Source organism: Theropithecus gelada, chromosome 14 (genome assembly GCF_003255815.1).
Source record: "Theropithecus gelada isolate Dixy chromosome 14, Tgel_1.0, whole genome shotgun sequence".
Lineage (NCBI taxonomy): Eukaryota > Metazoa > Chordata > Mammalia > Primates > Cercopithecidae > Theropithecus > Theropithecus gelada.
The window spans coordinates 38,661,983-38,681,679 of record NC_037682.1 but is presented as its reverse complement, the minus strand read 5'-3'; the positions used below and the strand labels follow the sequence as shown (position 1 = coordinate 38,681,679).

Genomic DNA, 19,697 nt, shown 5'->3' with positions numbered 1-19,697 from the left:
TTTGCTTTACTTCCATGTTTAACCTATAATTTTTCCCCTTGTGTTCCCTCAATGGAGGCCTTCAGCTACTTCTGTTTGATAACTGCCTAATTGATAAATCACTGTTCACTCAAATAAACTCTTTAAAAATTTAATTGTGCCTCAGTTTACCTTTTAACCCATGAAAAGAAAAACAATAGTTGAAGAGACCACATGCTAAATCAAGTGAGGAAGAAATGTGAGCTATTTATCTTTGCATTGCCACCCACAGTACCTAATTTAATCTACTAATTTCTCAATAAATGGAGGCAGCAAATAATTGAGAGAAAAGACAAATCAACTTCAGTTCATACCCTTTCTCGGCCACTTCCTGCTGAGATGACAGTAGTAACGCTTGGCTCAAAAAGTTGAAAGAGTTAAGTGAGTCTCTCTGCCTCTCTCTTACACACACATACACACACACACACACACACCCCAGAGCAAGTATTAATATATAATAAGTACCAAATAAGGTAAGATAAAACATTAAAATTTGTCTTTACTGAGAACTTACAGCTTAGCATGCTTTTCTGTTTTGCAGGAGATGCATCGCTGAATAGTTGATTGATTGACCCCATAGATTCCGAGCCATGTAAAAGTTCCTCCCACTGTGATAGTCCAAAAAGTGTGTCGCCTGAGAGGATCTACATCAAAGCTATGAGACAGACAGAAATGAGTGAACAAAGATATTCATTTGATGCCCAAGATATTATTTTAGGTGACAAAGTCATGTACTCAATCTTTGTAAAGTACGAAAAAATTGCATTGGACATACTCAAATATATGTAGTCGAGATCCATTTGTTGATTGCTCTAATACATTGTGGAATCCCCCAGCATGAGTTGATCCTTGAATGAGAACCGTTAAGAAGCCCACAAACATGACAACCATCTGAAATGCATCTGTCCACACCACTGCTTTTAATCCTCCCTGAAATAGAGAGAATGTTTGAGTCCTTGAAAACAAACCCTGTAACTCTTCTCTCTGCAAAGCCTCTCTGCTAATACATGCATGCATTCTTTTGTTTATTCAGCATCAGCCACTGAGCATCTTTTATGTGCCCAGTACCGTGTTAAGCATGAGAATAAAATGAAAAGTGAGACAGACCCCTTCCTTAACTTTATAAAGTTTATAATCTAATGGGAGAAGCAGATGTTAGACAACAAGATAGTGATTTACTTAAAAATGTGGAAAGTGCAACTAAGAAAGACAGGTTACCATAGGAGCATAAAACAGGGAGCCCTGGCCGGGCACGGTGGCTCAAGCCTGTAATCCCAGCACTTTGGGAGGCCGAGACGGGCGGATCACGAGGTCAGGAGATCGAGACCTTCCTGGTGAACACAGTGAAACCCCCTCTCTACTAAAACTACAAAAAACAAGCCGGGCGAGGTGGCAGGCGCCTGTAGTCCCAGCTACTCGGGAGGCTGAGGCAGGAGAATGGCGGGAACCCGGGAGGCGGAGCTTGCAGTGAGCTGAGATCCGGCCACTGCACTCCAGCCTGGGCGACAGAGCAAGACTCCGTCTCAAAAAAAAAAAAAAAAAAACAGGGAGCCCTGACCTGGTATTGAGGAAATGATGTTCAAGCTAATTTCTGAAGAATGAGTAGGAATTTACCAACTACAGAGGACAAAGAGAAGAGGGAACCAGCATGTGTGAAGAAGCACAGCTCCCTGAGGAAATACAAGAAAACTGGAAGATGTTGGTCAAAGGTGTGAAACACCCAAAGAGGAATTTGCTCTTTGGGTGAATTTGCTAGAGGCCTGGCCACACAGACTTTGATGAGGACACTTAAATGATTTCTCAGGAGCATAAGAAAGCATTAACAAGAGTTATATGATGAGAGATTTTGTTTCACAGCAGTTTCATTGGTGATTGTGTGGAGAATCAACTGCAGGAAAAGAAAAGGAGTTAAGAGACCATCTCAGTTTATTTCAGTAGTCCATGCCCAATATGATTGGCAGATGGAGGTAAGGTAGAGATGACAAGAAGTGGATGGACTTAAAAGCTATTTTGGAGGTAAAATCAACATAACTCATGATTCATTGAATACAGGTGATAAAGAAGTAAAGGAATGAAGACTAACCAATAGGGTCTGGCTTGCACAACTAGAGACATTGTTTGTAAAATTAGTCACAGGGAATATATTTTGGGAAACTGAGATGGTAGAATATCAAACAAAGAACTAGGAAGGAATGGTATATTCCAGACATTCATGGAGGAATGAGTTTTAAGAGCTACAGAATGGTCAAATGGTGAGGTAAGCAGAACAGAGGTCCAGGAGGATGAATCTAATAGCAAAATCTAGGATACAATGATTAGGTAAGGGGTTAGAGCAGTAGTTATGAAATCCATCCCAGCTCCCCTTGAGAGTCACTTGAGGAATGCAAAAGGAAAAATAAATAATTAAATAACATTTAAGCCCTATCCCCAGGGGTTGTGAATTAATTAAGGTCTGGATTGGGGTCTGGGCCTCAGTGTCTTTTGAAAGCTCCCTCGTCAACTCTAATGTAGAATTACAGTTGGGAACCTTTGGGCAAGAAGAAGGAAGGAAAAAGAGAGGGTGTTGTAGTATTGCAGGTATAGAAGCCCTTAGGACCATGATCTATGTGGGATGAGCAAGTGGGGAAAGATGAAATAAAGTGATGTATCAGTAAGTGCTTGGGAAATGAATGAGCTCTGTGAAAATGAAATGACGTGGTATTTTTAACATTGAAAAACAGAATTATCATCTCTGGTTACTCCTCCAGAGTGTCAGGAACTTTAGTGAAAAGATGACAGGCTTCATCTTCATCTTGAGATGAAAGAAGACATTGGGGTTGCCCCATCACTTCTTTTGTAATTAAAATTGAAATTCAGTTTTAAAAATAGATATTAAAGTACCTGCCAAAGACATTGTATTTATGTATTTTGTTCACACATGGTTTGAGAAATAATAAATTTCTTACCTCTTACCTCCTAGGTAGCACTAGCTTAATTTTCTTAAATCCATTAAGCCTTCCAAACCCAAATCTCAACATAAGATTTTAGTGCTATGAAGACAAAATGCAAAGGCCTCTGTTTTCAGAGGATACTTGGCATTGGTTGTGCAGAAATCTGCATAAACTTGGCATAAGGCAAGAGAACAAACCACTTTATCAGATATTAATCAAAAGGCACATTATAGACACCATGAAGACTTGTCTGACTTCTTCATACAGCAAGAGTCCTCACCTCCTTTCACACACACACACACACAAACACACACATACAAACACACACACTTATCTTCTTTAATACTGATGGTACCTTGTGTGTCACCTACATATTTAATCAAACTGCCTTGTTTGGGGCCTAATGTTTGCCCTACTAAACTACGGAACCCTGGATGGCAACTAACACTTTCTCTTTCACTGGTTACTTTAAATATTTTATTCATCCACAGGCTTAGCACAGTAAAGAGACTGCAATATGAGCAAAGATGAAGCCTCTAATTTGACAAGAGAGAAGAACAGAGGTGTGGTACAGAGGTTATATGGGTAGATTGGATTCACAGAATGAAAGATTTTTAACACCAGGCTAAGGAGCTTATAATTTATCTTGTGAACAATAGGAAGTAAGGAAAGAATTAGATCAGTAAAGTGGCACGAAGAAATGAATATTTTAAGAAGATTAATCTGACAGAGGTATGTGGGGTGTGGGAGCAAGAAGAGACTGGAAGCATAAAACCAGTTAGAAGGTAGTAAATTTAGTTCATTTTAGTTTATTGTGATTATAAAAATATCTGGATGTGTTTCTGATGTCATGCTTTTTCGTTTCTATGTGTCCTACTTTGGCTATGCTTGTTTTCCTCTTTTTTCTCTTGCTTTGATGAATTGAGGGTTGCTTTTTCAAACTCCATTTTTCTTAACTTTGACTATTTTATGTAAATGGGTTCCCTTGAAATTTTGCCATGCATTTTAAATGTAGAGTCAATATTTAAGCAATGCCGTAATCCCCAGAAATTCAAGGATGATAAAACATTTAAGTCTGAGTACTCCCTTCCTGATTTACATGCTATTGTTATATAGTTTGGGGGTAATTCTTTTTTCTTAATTTCAAAGTGGCATATAATTATAATTATGAACATAATTATTGATATGTTTTATATTTTAAATTGTACAATAATATAAAACATTTAATAATATATAAATTATAAAATAATGATTATCATTTAGTACCAAAAATAGTTTAACTAGACTCATTAAATGTTTACTATTTTATTTTCTTATCAATTCTTCTGTTTAAAACTGTCATATTTTAATGTTTTCCCTTTCTTCCGCAGTATCTCCTCTAGATTTTTCTTTAGGGAAGATCTGTAAGGGCTAAATTCTCTTTGGTTGTTGACACTCAACTTCTGAAAGATAGTTTTGTCAAAAACACAATTATGACTGGGTCTGGAATAGTTTTTCCTCAATGCTTTGAATATATTATTCCACTGCTTCTGGTTTCCATTGTTGTTGCTAAGTGTCGCTCTTTAAGTATCTCTTTCTCTTTCTTCTGGCTCTTTTTCAGGTCCTCCATTTGTATTTGCCGTTCTACAGTTTCACTAATGCATCTAGACATAAACTTATTCTTTTGCTTTCTGCTTTAAGGTTACACTTTCTAAATCTATATGTACTTATATTTTATCATATCTGAACAATTACAAGCCATAATTTTTTGAAACACTACTTCACCTCCTCTGAGACTTTGTACGCTCCTCTGAGACACCCAATTGGACATGAATTTTGTCCACCATATGTCTCCATTTCTATTTCACATTTTTCATCTTCTTGTCTCTCTGTTATTCTTTAGGTTATTTCTTTGGATAGAATTTGGATAGAGTTTCCATCATACTGATTGTTTCTTCAAATATATTTGCTCTTTATAATAATAATTATATTGTGTAGTCATTCATTCCTGATGCTTATTCATCTTTGAAATTACATTCTTTATTTATTTAAGCTGTTTATGCATATCTATTCTTTTATTCAATATCTTTTAATACCAAAGTATTTTGTTCTTGAGAGGCTAATCTTTATTGCTTTGCTGATCCTCACTCACAGTAAATTTCTATTTCGTATTTTTTATGATATTTTGTTAAAGTTATCGTTAGATCTTTATCTGTGTGTAAATATCTTATAGTCTTAAGTTGGATTATTCCTCCAGAGAGGATTTGCACTTTTTCCTTGAAAAATTTGAAGTACATCACTGAAGTAAAACCATGTCAGCTCCCCTCAAGGATTCTAGCTTAATGTTATAGTCCCAAGCTCAGTTTCCCTAAATTTTCACTGACCCAAATTTCAGTACCTTAATGGTAGTAGTACTGTTATCACCACCTGCCTTCAAGTCAGCCTCATGCATCCTGTCTACCCACAACACTCCTTCCAAATATCAGTCCTGATAATTAATATGTTTTAAATTGTTTTGTATTATTTTGTTACTTTGTTTTGGGGGGAGAACACTTACTTAGGGAGCTACGATAGCTTTTTCAAGACAAGCAATGCATTAAAAATTGTTATATCCAGCATCTAGCTGTCCTTCTCTGGACAGGTACCTCAGAGCAACTAATCTATTACATGAGATTAGAGGTAAGAGAAGCAAGATCCTATTTTTTTAGCATAGCTGGGAAGAGTTGAGTGTCTGGAATAGAATTATGGTAATGAGAATGAAATTTTTAAAAATGAAGACAAAACTAAGTGCAAATAAATAATGGAATTTACAAGTATGAAAAAGAGAGATCAGGATGTTATATAATCGGAATAGATGTTACAAAGAGTAGGTGATATGCACATAACACCAAAATACATGAATTATCTGCTATATGAAAATATATTATTTTTTTATTTTTATCTATAGTGAAGGAAAGACAATTCAACTGTCTGGGAACCACTGCCACATGCTTAACTGGTTAATTATAGGTCGTACATGGTAAAATGACTCAGAAGAATACAGATTACAGTTACAGGGAATGGGCAAACAATAGGTCCTCAATGAATGTTGAACTAAACTATATATAATTGTATTAATTACATAAACATGCTGCCAATACGACTCAGGCTCCTCAATTAAAAACAGAGCATGTGTAAAGCCAAATGGTAAGTGTAATCCAGGCTTATCCAGAAATACAAGACAAAAACAAGCTGCAAAATTCTCAAGTTTATAAAAAAGCAGCCATCATTGCTCACTTGTATGTACATTTTGTTATTTCTCAACCAGTAGACAGTGAAGTATAAAGTGTAAAGTGTAAGTGTCATCTGTGGTTTATGAGGGCCATGAATGAGTAAACTATTTTCTCAGAAGTAGCATAGGTTTACCTATTCTCTAATCAAGAAGACTTTTTCATTAGATTTTTTTCTTCTTAGGCATGATTTTCTTGAATGAGTGCAGAGATTAAATTCTCTTAAAGGTTGGTAATGAAAAGAATTTTAAACAACAGCACCTTCCTCAGGAAACTGTGACAGATAAGCCGACATACTTCTGCTTAATTTTGGAATAACAAATTCCACTATAATTAGATGTCTGTTGCTGGAGATGTGCCCTTACCCCATATTAGGAGGTAGTGTTAAATACTTCTTCACAGCTAGATACATACCAGAGTACAGTAGAATGTGCAAACAATTCCTGTTGCAAACACAGAGCCCCAGAGATCAAACCCAGTCACTAGGAAAGAAGAAAAATATATTAAAAGAAGTTACCTTGAAAAATTTAAAGAGCAAATTTTATGAGGAAAAAGACACAATATTTTTATCAGTGTTCTTTGTGGGCAAAAATAAAATCAAGTTAGAGTTTTCCCTCATTAAATTTTCTCACCTTCAAGAAAGATTATTTTTGTTATATTTTTATACTTCTAGCTAGTCCATACATTTTATGTAATGTTAAGTCAAATTTTTCCTCCTAAGATTTTGTAGATTCCAATCTTTGATCCAAATGTTTTGCTTTTGAGTTTCTGTTTTCCTCAACAAAGTTAGTTTGAGTACTCTGAAATCACCCAAACATCATCCATGAGCAGGGATATAAAAGGAAATAATGGCTTTAGAGGTTCCACAAGGAAGACTGTTGGGCAGAAAGTCAGTAGACTTGAATTTTTATTCAAACAACCCACTTCTCTTCTCTGACCATCATGAGAAACATGAACAAAAATTGAGTTTTAATGGATCTTTGACTTTTTTTTTCTAGGAAAACAATCCTTTTATTGAACGTACCTAGCATATATAGGTACACATCTGCCGTGGTGGTTTGCTGCACCCATAAACCCATCATCTACATTAGGTAATTCTCCTAATGCTATCCCTCCCCTAGTCCCCTACCCCTCAATAGGCCTCCAGTGTGTGATGTTCCCCTCCCTGTGTCCATGTGTTCTCCTTGTTCAACTCCCACTTAGGAGTGAGAACATGTGGTGTTTGCTTTTCTGTCCTTGTGATAGTTTGCTGAGAATGATGGTTTCCAGCTTCATCGATGTCCCTGCAGAGGACATGAACTCATCCTTTTTTATGGCTGCATAGTATCCATGGGGTATATGTGCCACATTTTCTTTATCCAGTCTATCATTGATGGGCATTTGGGTTGGTTCCAAGTCTTTACTACTGTGAATACTGCTGCAATAAACATATGTGTGCATGTGTCCTTATAATAAAATGATTATAATCCTTTGGGTGTATACCCAGTAATGGGATGCTGGGTCAAATGATATTTCTGGTTCTAGATCCTTGAGGAATCGCCACACTGTCTTCCATAATGGTTGAACTAATTTACACTCCCACCAACAGTGTAAAAGCATTCCTATTTCTCTACATCCTTTCCCACATCTGTTGTTTCCTGACTTTTTAATGATCGCCATTCTAATTGGCATGAGATGGTATCTCATTGTGTTTTTGATTTGCATTTCTCTAACTACCAGTGATCTTTGACTTTTAACAATCCATGCTTTTTTATTCCTGTTGCTTCTAAGAATACATATCATAAAATCAGATTACAAGTCCAAAGCACAAAACTCAGAGGAATATCAAGATAAAAACGACTTTCTTGGCAGCTCTTATCTAATCCTCACTGACTCTGAGGTTAATATTTCTCAATATAAGCACATAGCCCAATTAAATGGAATATTGAGGACTTTCAATAGGGCAGGCGTCATTGTGAAGTTTACTTTGACTTTTATTTCTTTCCTTTTTGTTTTTAGGATTCTATTATTTTGAAAGAACAAACTATAAATTTTAGTGTAACTATTACAAGCAAGCTTTACTCTTATACTGAGATTATCTACTTCATGAGATCACTGAAGTCCATATATTATAGATGACCATACTTAGCAACATATACAATACCAAAACTTCCACAATTCCAATGATTTAAAAACCAAAACCAAATCCCAAACAAGCAAAAGCAATCAAAATTGGTGTCTAGAGGTATATGAGTCAAAACCAAGTAATTAATTGTTTGCATTATTTTCAAAGTTTAATCAATATTTAGAGCTTTATGTCATGACTCCTAATAGTAATTCAGAATCCCCTAACCAGAAGAATATCTCCCCAACAAAGTATTTTATTTCTAATTCTCCAAGGTTAGAATTCAGGCATAAAAATGGTAAAATATGCCAAGAGAACGTTGATAACTTACCTTGATTGAGTGCCAGGGCAGGAGCATACACCACCACTCCTGTGTAGAGAATCTGGTAGAGAAACAAGAATCAGGTTGGCAGTGCGAAAGTGACATAGAAAGGAAAACTGCCTGGAAAGTTCTTTATTGATGTTAGAGTTGTATTCTCTTCAACTTGTTCACCAAACATTGCATTCCCGTCCACTCTAATTTTGAAGTTGCTCACCACTATCAGTAGTTTGTAGAGGGGATGTAATCATTAGATGGAGGAAGAGAGTTGGGTTTTCAAAATTGCTACTAATTTTGAGATACTATGGTTATATTTTGTATATCTCTAAGGGATATAAAAATAGACTTACTTAAGTTTTGATTCATCTTCCTTCTACCCATTTTCCTGATACACGCATCACAATGTACTCTCTACTGACTTCATGAGAAGCTTTACTAAGGAACAGAAGCATATTTTAGCAGTTTACTGAAATACGGAATTTAGAGGTGAGATAAAAAGAATCTGTGAGGGAAAAAAAAGTACTGTGCTGGGAAGACTAACAACATGGGTGATCTCCATAATGAATATATCTTCTAATTCCCAGAAGTGCAACCACCACCCTGCTGGAAATAGGTCCAGTTTCTCCAGTTTCTATTTGGAATTTCACCATGCAGAGATTCATGTTAGGGTTTTAAAAGGCAAATATCTATGGGCAGGTAAATGAGCATTGTTTTCCTCCTATTTTCTTGCCTAAATTCTTCAGTCAGTGAGTGGGAGTTTTGATTAAAAAGAGGGAAGAAGCCTATCTTCTAGCAGAAAGTACTTGGTGAGTAGTAGGAAGTGTACCAATGCTGTGCCATGGGCAAATTTGGAGCAGCATGAAGACATCCCAAAGCTGGGTGGGTGTGAAAGGAGTTCATAAGAGAGAAGAGAGGCAAGTAGGAGTATTCACTGGGAATATTGTCTTAAAATGACTTTCAGTAAAATAGGTATTTCTGCTTCAACTCAGTTAATGGTTAAAAACAAACAAGAAAAAAAGAAAGAAAAAAAAACCCTATTTACCAGACCATTTCATATCTAACTTAGAGCAACTGGTACAGGTTAAACAGCAGTGAAATACATGTTAAGAAAATGTGGGTGGTTTATACACACACACACAGATGGCTTTTTTTCCCTTTGTGGCATACAATATACATTTGCTTGTTATTTTTAGTACAGATTAAAAGTGCTATCTTTGGAAGAAAGTAGTGTCTTCTGAGTATTAAATGTCCTTTAGCTAAGTTTATTGCCCCCAAAATAAACAAACCTGTATCTAGTAACCTCATAGTTTCCACATCTGCAGCAGCCATGACCCCTTACCGTCTGTACAATGTAGATGACTGTGGCAGCATAGCGAACTGGTTTGTTGAATCGTAGTTGTAAGTACTAAAGGAAACAGAAAGACATGCAGAGTCAGTGAGGTTTAGATAAGAGCTGCTAAGAAAGTCCTTTTTATCTTGGTATATCATCTGTTGTGCTTTGTACTTTAATTTGATTTTATGATATGTATCCTTAGAAGCAACACGAATGAAAAAGCATGGATTGTTAAAAGTCAAAGATCTATTGAAATTCAATTTTTGTTCATGTTTCTCATGATGGTCAGAGAAGAGAAGTGGGTTGTTTGAATAAAAATTCAACTCTATTGACTTTCTGCCCAAAAGTCTTCCTAGTGGACCCACTGAAGCCATTGTTTCCTTTTATATCCCTGCTGCCCCAAATTTAGTTCAATCTTTTATTTTCTCTTTTCTGGATTGCTGTTGTAGCACCCCAATTGATCTCCCTAATACCAATCTTTGCCCACTCATCCTATCAACCACATATCTCCCATATCAATTCTTTTAAAGCAGAGCTCTGATCATGTTGCTCTTTTCTCAAATTCTTCAATGATTCTCTATCATTGACAAAACAAAGTTCATATCCCAGGCTTGATATTCCAAACCTTCCATTGTCGGACCCACACCCTCCCTTTCTTAAATCATATCACTAACCTTCACATAATTTATTCTCCACATGCAATTATTGTTTATCATTCAGCTAACATGTTTCATGCTTTTTCAGACCTTTCCTTTGTTTAGGCAGAATTCTCAATATAAGAGCCACTCTCCCCAAATTTCACAAAGTCTTAGTCATCTGTCAATAGATGGAAGGAAAAGTAAATACGTTCTTTCAGATATAGAATTATGCAGTTGAAATAGTCCTTTCTTCTTTCACAGCTGAGAAACTCAAGGCTTAGATAATAGATGAAAGCATTAGCCCAATTGCTATTCCTGGCCCTGATCATACTTCATCCTCTGAGCTCATATGGCACTAATACTAAGACTTTTTCGTGGTTATCAGTTGCTGTCTTGTATTTTGGTGTTGAACTTGATTATCTCTCTGTATTAGTTTATTATTAATACTGTATAAATTAATTGGCACCAATTTGTTGTTTTGAAACAACAGAAATGTATTACCTCTCGGCACTGAAAACCAAAAGTTAAAAATCAATTTCACTGGGTCAAAATCAAAGTGTGAGCAGGAGGCTCCTACACGAGGCTCTAAGGAAAAGTCAGCTTCCTGCCTTCTTGCTGTTAGTGGCTGCTGGCAGTCCTTAGCTTCTGGTTCCATCACTCCAATTTCTGCCTTTATAGTTACATTGCCTTTTCTTTTGCCTGTCAAATTTCCCACTACCTCCCTCATATAAGGATATATGTGATTGTATTTATATATAGCCTCTCTGGATAACCCAAGACAACTTTCTCACCTCAAAATCCTTTAATCACATTTGCAGTAATCCCTTTGAAACAAAAAAAAACATTTAAGTAATATTCACAGCTTTCAGGGATTACACCTGGATATATATTGGGGAAGGTATGCTGTTTTCAGCCTACCACATTAACTATCCCTGACATATACAAGTACTGTTCTCTTTTATTCATTTTTATCTTTGTCATTTACATATTCATTCATTCAATGAATATTTGTTACCTGCTTTACATATTGCATTCTGACACAAAATGATAAGTAAATATGATATAGTCCATACCATAGAGGATCTTACAGATTAGATGAAGTGACTATTAACACATATTTATACTAATAAAAGTAAAGTTGCAATTGTGGTATGTTCAATTGTGATATGTTCACAGCTAAAAGTAGCTGTGAACTTACTAAATAGTAGGATTTGATTTGCTGTTTTGGAGGTAAGGAAAGGTTTTTCTCAGTAAGTATTCTAGAAGACATTAATACATGTCTTTCAGTTTATAATAAACATGTATTGAAAAAACAAAATAAAGTTTTAAAGTATCAATTGGCTTGAGGATTAAATTTCTTGCTAGTAGTTTCTACTTGATAGTAGTTCTTTTTTTCTGAATTTAAAAAATTCACTTTGATTAAATCAAGGATTGACAACTGAGTTATCCTTTCCCTAGAAACAATAGATAAATGTTTCATGGCTTACAATGGGCCCTTCTTTGAAACAAAGGACATTTGGCAGAACTGTGATTCCATTTTATACTAACTCACATTCTGAATTTATCCTGCCAGATTCTCCCAAACCTGAGGTAGAAAACCACCGTATTTTCAGGCCCTCCCTTCAGATGATACATTCTGTGAACCAGAATGTATACTCCAGTGAATATGTGAATGAGGGCACCAGACATAAGGAAAATATTACAGAGGAAGGGAAGTCAGTGAGGAGTCAGCGGTCTCAAATATCGTAAGATAGAAAACACTGTGAAATGTTTGTGGTGAAGACAACTTAGGTTCAAATCTTGTGCCCTTGGGAAGACTATTTTCTGCCACTAAGCCATGATTTTATCTTCTAAAAGTGGATGTTGTATGGATCAAATGGTGTGTATGATAATGCCAAGTACAGAACTAGAGCTATAGTAGGATTTAATGACTGCTGTGGTCACGGAGGGTGCAACACCCATAGTTTATTGGCATTCACTGTTCCAGTGCATGTTGATGGCATCTAAATGTGCCTGAGATTATCTGCTTGAGAGTGTTCTGAGACTTTGCACAAGGCCATAGGGCAGATCAGAAAGGCTTGCGGGTGTTGTCATTGGTACTCAGCCAATGACTAAATGGAGTTGGAAACAAAATACCCTGGCTTTTTGCCTTTCAGTGAGGACAATCCTGAGACATGCTTTATATTGTCTCTTAGAGATCCCCAGTTGGATTGAACCCCAGTTGTTCACAGTGGCAACCTGCTCAAAATTACATTTTTTATTGGCATCTTTTTCTTCTATGTCTGACATTGCCACTTGTCTATCAACGCTTACTAGAATCACTTCCCTCAAATAAACTTGCATTCAAATCCTTGTTTCAGGATCTGCTTCTAGTAGAATGCAACTTAAGACAGAGACATTTCTAGTAAATATAATGCAAGTAAAAATTTTGAAAATGCTTCTGTAATGAGGTGTGCTCTCTCTCTGAGAGGAACTCTTTTCTATCACATAAAGAACTCAGGATAGCCTACAGGAGGATGAGACTAAAGGTAACAAGAACAAGCTGTCTCATTTGCATTCCCCTAGGCCAGCAAGCTGCTAGCCAACTTGCTATCTTATGGAAGTCACAGAGATGGTCCCAAGTGAGACCACCACAATTTTATGGGGCCCATCTGAGCCAGGCAAAATTGCTAATCTGCAGAATCGTAAGAAGATAAAATTGTTATTTTGAGACATTTATTTTGGGGTAGTATGCTACATAGCGATAGATAACCATGAATACAAAGATTGGCACTAGAAGTGGGGAGGTGTACCTAAAACCAAAAACATGTAGTATTAGCTTTGGTACTGGGTAGCACAAGGAATTCTGGAAAACCTAAGGGGCAATGAATCCTGAAAAACAGTAAAGCCATGAGGATATTGCTATAGGAATCTTGAAAAAAATAAATGGTTTTCACATCTCAGTTAAGTTCCACTCAATTCAGTCAACCCAGTAAAATTACAAAGACAGTACTGGGGAAAAGCTATATGAACAAAGACCTGATCAGAAATCAGGCTCCTTGAATTCCAGTTTGAGATTTGCTGGCATCTCACTCTGTGATCTATGCTTCAGGATTCTCATCTGTGAAAGAAGAAAGACTATTCCAACTGCAGACTTCGATATCTGAAAGAATTTATCCACTTTTCCTTTCAATGTATTCACTACTTCATTCAGTCGTCGCCTTTGTTGTATATATAAGCTATTCCTATTGTCAAAAGTAAAAATGCAACAGAGAAGTTGCATGCTTCATGCCTGCTTATAAAAATACCTGAGGTGACATTGACCAACATTATGATGGATTATTTTCAGAACCCCAAACTTGATCCAGCCATACTCTTTTCCATCTCAGGAAATACCAACTCTACTTTTCAGGCTGGTTCAAGCCCAAATAACATAGAACGAGCCTTTGCTCCTCTCTCTCCCTCCCCACATCCAATTCATAAAAGAAATCTGGGTGCTTGCCCCCCACTTTCGAAACAAATTTACTTGCATTCATCCTCTCTTACCACCCTATTACTATCATCTCTTGCTCAGATTATGTAAGTACACTCCCAATTACCTCCCCGATTCAGCAGTAAAAACCCTATAATTATTCTTAATATCTAGTTAGAGTAATCCTCTTAACATACAAATCCCATCATGTCACTTCTCTTCCCAAACACTGTAATGACCCATCATTTCTAAAGTAAAAGCTAATCCCTATGATGACCTAAGAGGCCCCATGATGTTGGTTCAGACCCTAAATATCTCTTTTACAACAAATATTATATAGCACCATTTACTCTGCTGAAATAGTATTCAATAATATCTTATAGATAAACATTGAATTTCTCAAAATATAAATATAATTACTAAAACACCACCACTGTTATTTAAAGAACTAAAAGGAAAGCATTTACCTTAAAAAAGTGTGTAATGTATAAATGCTCAGAAACCACTGTACAAGAAAACACAGTGAAGTAGTAGCCTGGGCATTATCATAAAGAAAATTTGAAATTGAAGAGAAGTAAGTAGTTCAGAAGCCAAGAAGTCCAAGAAAAAATGAGAGAACAGGTAGGCATTGGCCTATAAGCCAATATTAAATTAGGTAAATAATAACAAACTGGATTTATTAGTGTATGATAAGAGAAGGAAGGAAATAACTTTAAAGTGAAGATAATATTATGAGACTAATAATAAACTGTACAATTGACATAATGAAAATATATGATATTGCAAACTAGATAAGCCTAAATTATCACTTGAGGGTGAGAAGAATTCCCTATGGTTTGACTTGTGACAGGATAGTGATAAAGTAGCACAGATGGCATATCTTAGTCTTGAAATCCCACTGCATATCAAGGCATTTAAATCAGTTGGCTATTGCTATATAACACCTACCCCCAAACTCATAGGCTCAAAAACCAAAAACTTATTATTTCTCGTAACTCTGAGGACAGACTGGGTGATCCCTCTGGTTTCATCAGGACTCTTCAGTAACTTGGAAGATCAATGGAGAGAGGTCTGAGATGGCCTCACTCACAGGTCTGGTAACATGTATTGGCTGTTGGCTGGGTATCTCTGTTCTCTATGTGTCCACTGCTGCTCCTGAAGCTAGATCAGCTATGCTAGCTTCCTTAGACAGCAGTATCAGGGCAGCATCCCAAGACGACAAAGGTAGAAGCTACAAGGCTCATAAGGCCTAGGCTCCAAGCTCACAGAACATCACTTTGGCTACATTCTAGTGGTCAAAGCAAGTCTCAAAACTGGCCAAAGTTCACAGGGTGGATAAAGAGATTCCACCTCTTTCAATCTTTGGCATTTAAAAAGACCCTAGAAAGCATATCTTTCAATAACTACTAGAGAATGGAGGCTGCAGAAAGAAACAGAAACTTAAGATACTACAGACAGACTAAGCGGTATAAATTTGAAGATAGCAACAACAACAATAATCATAATAATGCAACACTCTTACATAGTATTTACTATTTGCCAGGCTCTGTTAAACGTATTTGTTTACAATACATCATTTACTCCTCACAGACATCCTTTGAGATAGCTGTTTTTATTACCACTATTTTACACATGTGAAAACCAGGTATACAAAAGTTAAGTAGTTTACGCCAAAGTCATGCAGCTAGCAAGTAGCAGAGCTAACATTGAAAGTCAAGTCAACAGAGTTTAGGTCCATACTCTTTTTTTATTTTTTTTTTAAGACAGAGTCTCACTCTGTTGCCCAGGTTGGAGTGCAGCGGATCTTGGCAGTTCACTGCAACCTCCCAGGTTCAAGTGATTCTCATGCCTCAGCCTCTCGAGTAGCTGGGATTAGGCATGCCAACATGCCTGACTAATTTTGTGGGTTTTTTTGTTTTTTTTTTTAGTAGAGATGGGGTTTTGCCATGTTGGCTAGGCTAGTCTCGAACTCCTGACCTCAGGTGATCCCCCAACTCGGCCTCCCAAAGTACTGGGATTACAGACGTGAGCCACCACGCCTGACCTAGAGTCCATACTTTTAACTTGCATGCCATAATGCCAATTTTTATAAAACAAGAGGTAATCTCAAAATAACCTTATGTCTACTTTACACACTCTGGATTACTTACTATTAGGTCACTAAAAAGTTAAAAACATGTAGAGGCAAAAATAGCAAATATTTTGAAAACAATTTAGTAAATTAAATTCAATGAAGTCCTTATATTTTCAATACTTGTACTAATTTATTGATTTAAAAAGAGAATCAAATCTCCTCAGTTACATAATTGCAATTGGTTTAGTTGTTTTTACAGTAACTGAGTCATTTTACTAAAACCAGTTACGGCTAAGCATGAATTGAGCAGCATGTATGGAATAGACAGATTGCTCAAAGTAAATTGTTCAATAATTTTAAGATAATGTTTTAATTTCATTTAATTTCTGGAAAATGTACTCATTTATGGTGTGTGTATAACTTTTTATTGTAAAGTTACTATGTACTAAGGTAATATTATTATGTGCAGTAGTTTTTGAGTATTACAGCCTTAAAATATCATGCAGTGCAGAGTGAAATTACTCATTGTATGTGTGTCTTTACACACTGAAAGACATCTGATGTCTCTGCCCTCAACTCCCTATACATTGGTGGTGACCCCTAATCATTGTGACAACCAAATAGCCTACAAATATCCCAATTACTCCCACTGTGTGGCACCAGCCCCACTGAGACCCCTGCTGTATGTAACTTGGCACTCCCAACTCTTTGATCTTATCTTTTACCATTGTCCCCTTTGTTCTGTCTTCTCCAAGCACACTGATTTCTATGCTGTCCTTCAACATGTCAGTCACACACTCCTTTTCTAGGGCCGTTGCATCCGTGACTCCTTCAGCCTGAGATGTACTTCCCTTGTCTGGTGCAATTATTTGCTTTCTTCCAGTCTCCATTTAGATGTCCTTTTTTTCTTGAGGCTTCATATGATCACCGTCTATGAATATGGACATTCTCCACTCATACCAGCATTCCTCCTCTCTATCTCATCCTATTTACTTTACTTTTTCTCCATTTTTTTTTTTTTTTTTTTTTTTTTGTAGGACGGGATAGCATAGTTATTTAGCGTATGATATATAAAGGTAGACTGCCTGGTTTGAAAAACTGTTACTTGCTAGCTTTATGTCACTTAGCAAGTTACTTAATTCTATATGCCTCAGTTTTCTAGTCTGTTAAAAGGAGGTGACAGTACCTATCTAAAAAAGATTGTTTTAAGGCCAAATGACTTAACAAACATAAGGAACTTACAGAAGTACTTAACACCTAGTTAAATGCCATATACATTTGTATTATAATTTTCTTACACAGTGTATGTTTATTGACTGCCCTTCTCTGCTATGAAGTAAGCTCCATGATAGCAGGAACTTGGTGCAATGCTTTATGCCTAGGGCTACGACAGTGCCTAGAACAAGCTGGGCGTGGTGGCAAACTCCTGTAGTCCCAGACACTTGGGAGGTTGATTCAGGAGAATCACTTGAGCCCAGGAGTTTGAGAACAGCCCGGGCAACATAGCAAAAGCCCCATCTCATAAATAAATAAATAAATAAATAAATAAATAAATGGAAAAAAAGAAGAGTGCCTTTTTAAGTATCTTAAGAGTAGATGCTTAATGAGTATTTACTGAGTATAGTCATAAAAATTACATTCCGTAAAACTGTGGAATCAATAATACTTTTTAAGAGTTCCTAAAAAGTGTTCATTTGCTTGAGTGGCTTTTGAAGGCTAGAATAATGTTTCATAGTCATTTAGCATACAGATTTAAAAAAAAAAAATAGGTCTCTTTTGAGTCTTCTGCAGTGACTTAGTAGGAATGATGCCGGATAATGAAAATAAACACCTTATTAATAGAAACTTATTTTTTATCACACTTCTATATTGAGCATGCAAATTCAATTTTGAACATGATGTCTTCATTGAGAATCATTGTAAAGCCAAAACAGCACTATCTCATTTCCCTCTCATTAAATAATTCCCATATTTGTATTATTTAGCAGTTCCTTCCTGTTAAAATATGTTTTGTATTTTTCAAAAATATTTCCATTCCCTCATTAAAAATTAGAGTCTTATTATAATTTGTATTAAAATGCCCTCTACTCTCTGACAGAAAGGCCACTAAGTAGAGATATAGAAAAAAATTAGGTTCTCAGGTCACTTTACTATTCAAAAATCTTAACTAGGTCATTTATCTGTATCTCAATTTTCTTAGCTGGAAAATTGCCATACTCATGATAGATGTTCTGTTTGCTTTTCAGAATGATGATGTTCATAATAATAAAAAATAACGTCAGCCCTCTTTATTGCAAGCCTCCTACAAATGAGACCATATATTAAGTGCTTACATAGAGGTTCTCATTTAATCATTAAAATAGCCCTGTGGGATTGTCATTATTATTTTCTTTCTATAGATGGGAAAATAGATATGTCTCTCTCCAAAGCTTAGGCTTTTTAAAAAAACCCTTTTAATGTCTTTCTCATAATGTGTAATTGTCCTGAAAATCAGTGAGTGTTCTTCAACTACCAGGTGCTACCATCAAGAGGATGAGAAAAAACAAAACAAAACAGAGAAGAATGGAGAAATCATCTTACCTCATAAGTGCTGGTGATACCAGATCTGTAGAACACAGGGAGAAAGAGCTCTGATGTTAAGATGATGACAAATAGGTAAGCAATGAAGAAGATTATGAAGGATGCCCCAAAGCGGTAGACTTCAGAAGGGGTCCCCAGGACTGTGACAGCTGACATGAAGCTGGCTGTCAGAGACAAGGCGACAGGGCCAAAGCTCATTTGCCTTCCCCCAACCAGGAACTCTCGGGAAGTTGCCTTTTTCCTCTCCTTAATGGCAAAGAACACCCCGATTCCAGAGGAAACCAAAAAGAGGGCTGCAAATACAACATAATCCCAAATTGCAAAGTTCTTCGCCTCCATACTGGAAAGTATGACACCAGAGAGCTTCTTTCAATGAGGTATCAGGAAGAAGACGTTTTCAAAAGCAAAGTTCAGTACAGTGGATGCTTTGCTGAGAGGAGAGGCTGTGAATCCCTGAAGAAAATGATTACCAGAGGCACTTGTGCGAATCTTCAGACACCAAGGTGTACTTAGGGAAGATCTCAAAAGTTGACTTCAAAGAAGAATCTGGTGGTGGTATTGCCACCAATAGATGAGAATCTGAAATCTGACCCTGGCAAAGAGCTGTCTGCTCCTCTCCTAAAGCATAGCCACGGAGAAGGAATTCAGAAGTGTTCTGAAATTATAACCACTGGGGGTGGAATGGACTGGCCAGATAACATGCTGTTTTATCTCTTAGATTTTTTTTTCTAACTTAAGGTTAAACATTACTGGGAAACATAGAATTGATAACAGTTGACCACCTCAGCATTTTTAATTCGTGAGACGGAATCTGTAAAATGCAAACACAATCCTCAGCAGTGTCTTCCTCCTGAGGAAGGAAAAGTGAAGGCTGTGTGCCTGCAATTGTCTGACGCAGTGGCTGTGGAGGGAAAGGAGCAAAGGACTAGGAATCCAGAGACCTTTGCTCGAGTCCTGGCTCAACCACAAGAAAGCCGTGATACATTTCATAAGTCATTTAAC

The 19,697-nt window shown here is 36.6% G+C and overlaps 1 protein-coding gene across 1 annotated transcript in view; it reads right to left on the bottom strand.

The window, feature by feature from the left end:
- SLC5A12 (solute carrier family 5 member 12) overlaps positions 1-19,368 on the bottom strand; it is a 54,906-nt gene extending 35,538 nt beyond the window's left edge. The window contains exons 1-6 of the mRNA XM_025357127.1: positions 18,696-19,368; positions 9,959-10,024; positions 8,632-8,683; positions 6,611-6,678; positions 794-948; positions 533-673 (exon numbers count right to left, since the gene is read on the bottom strand). Coding sequence (XP_025212912.1) covers positions 533-673; positions 794-948; positions 6,611-6,678; positions 8,632-8,683; positions 9,959-10,024; positions 18,696-19,034 — 821 coding nt within the window. The 5' untranslated portion in view covers positions 19,035-19,368. The remainder of the gene's footprint in view (positions 1-532; positions 674-793; positions 949-6,610; positions 6,679-8,631; positions 8,684-9,958; positions 10,025-18,695) is intronic.
- Between the last annotated feature and the right edge of the window lie 329 nt (positions 19,369-19,697).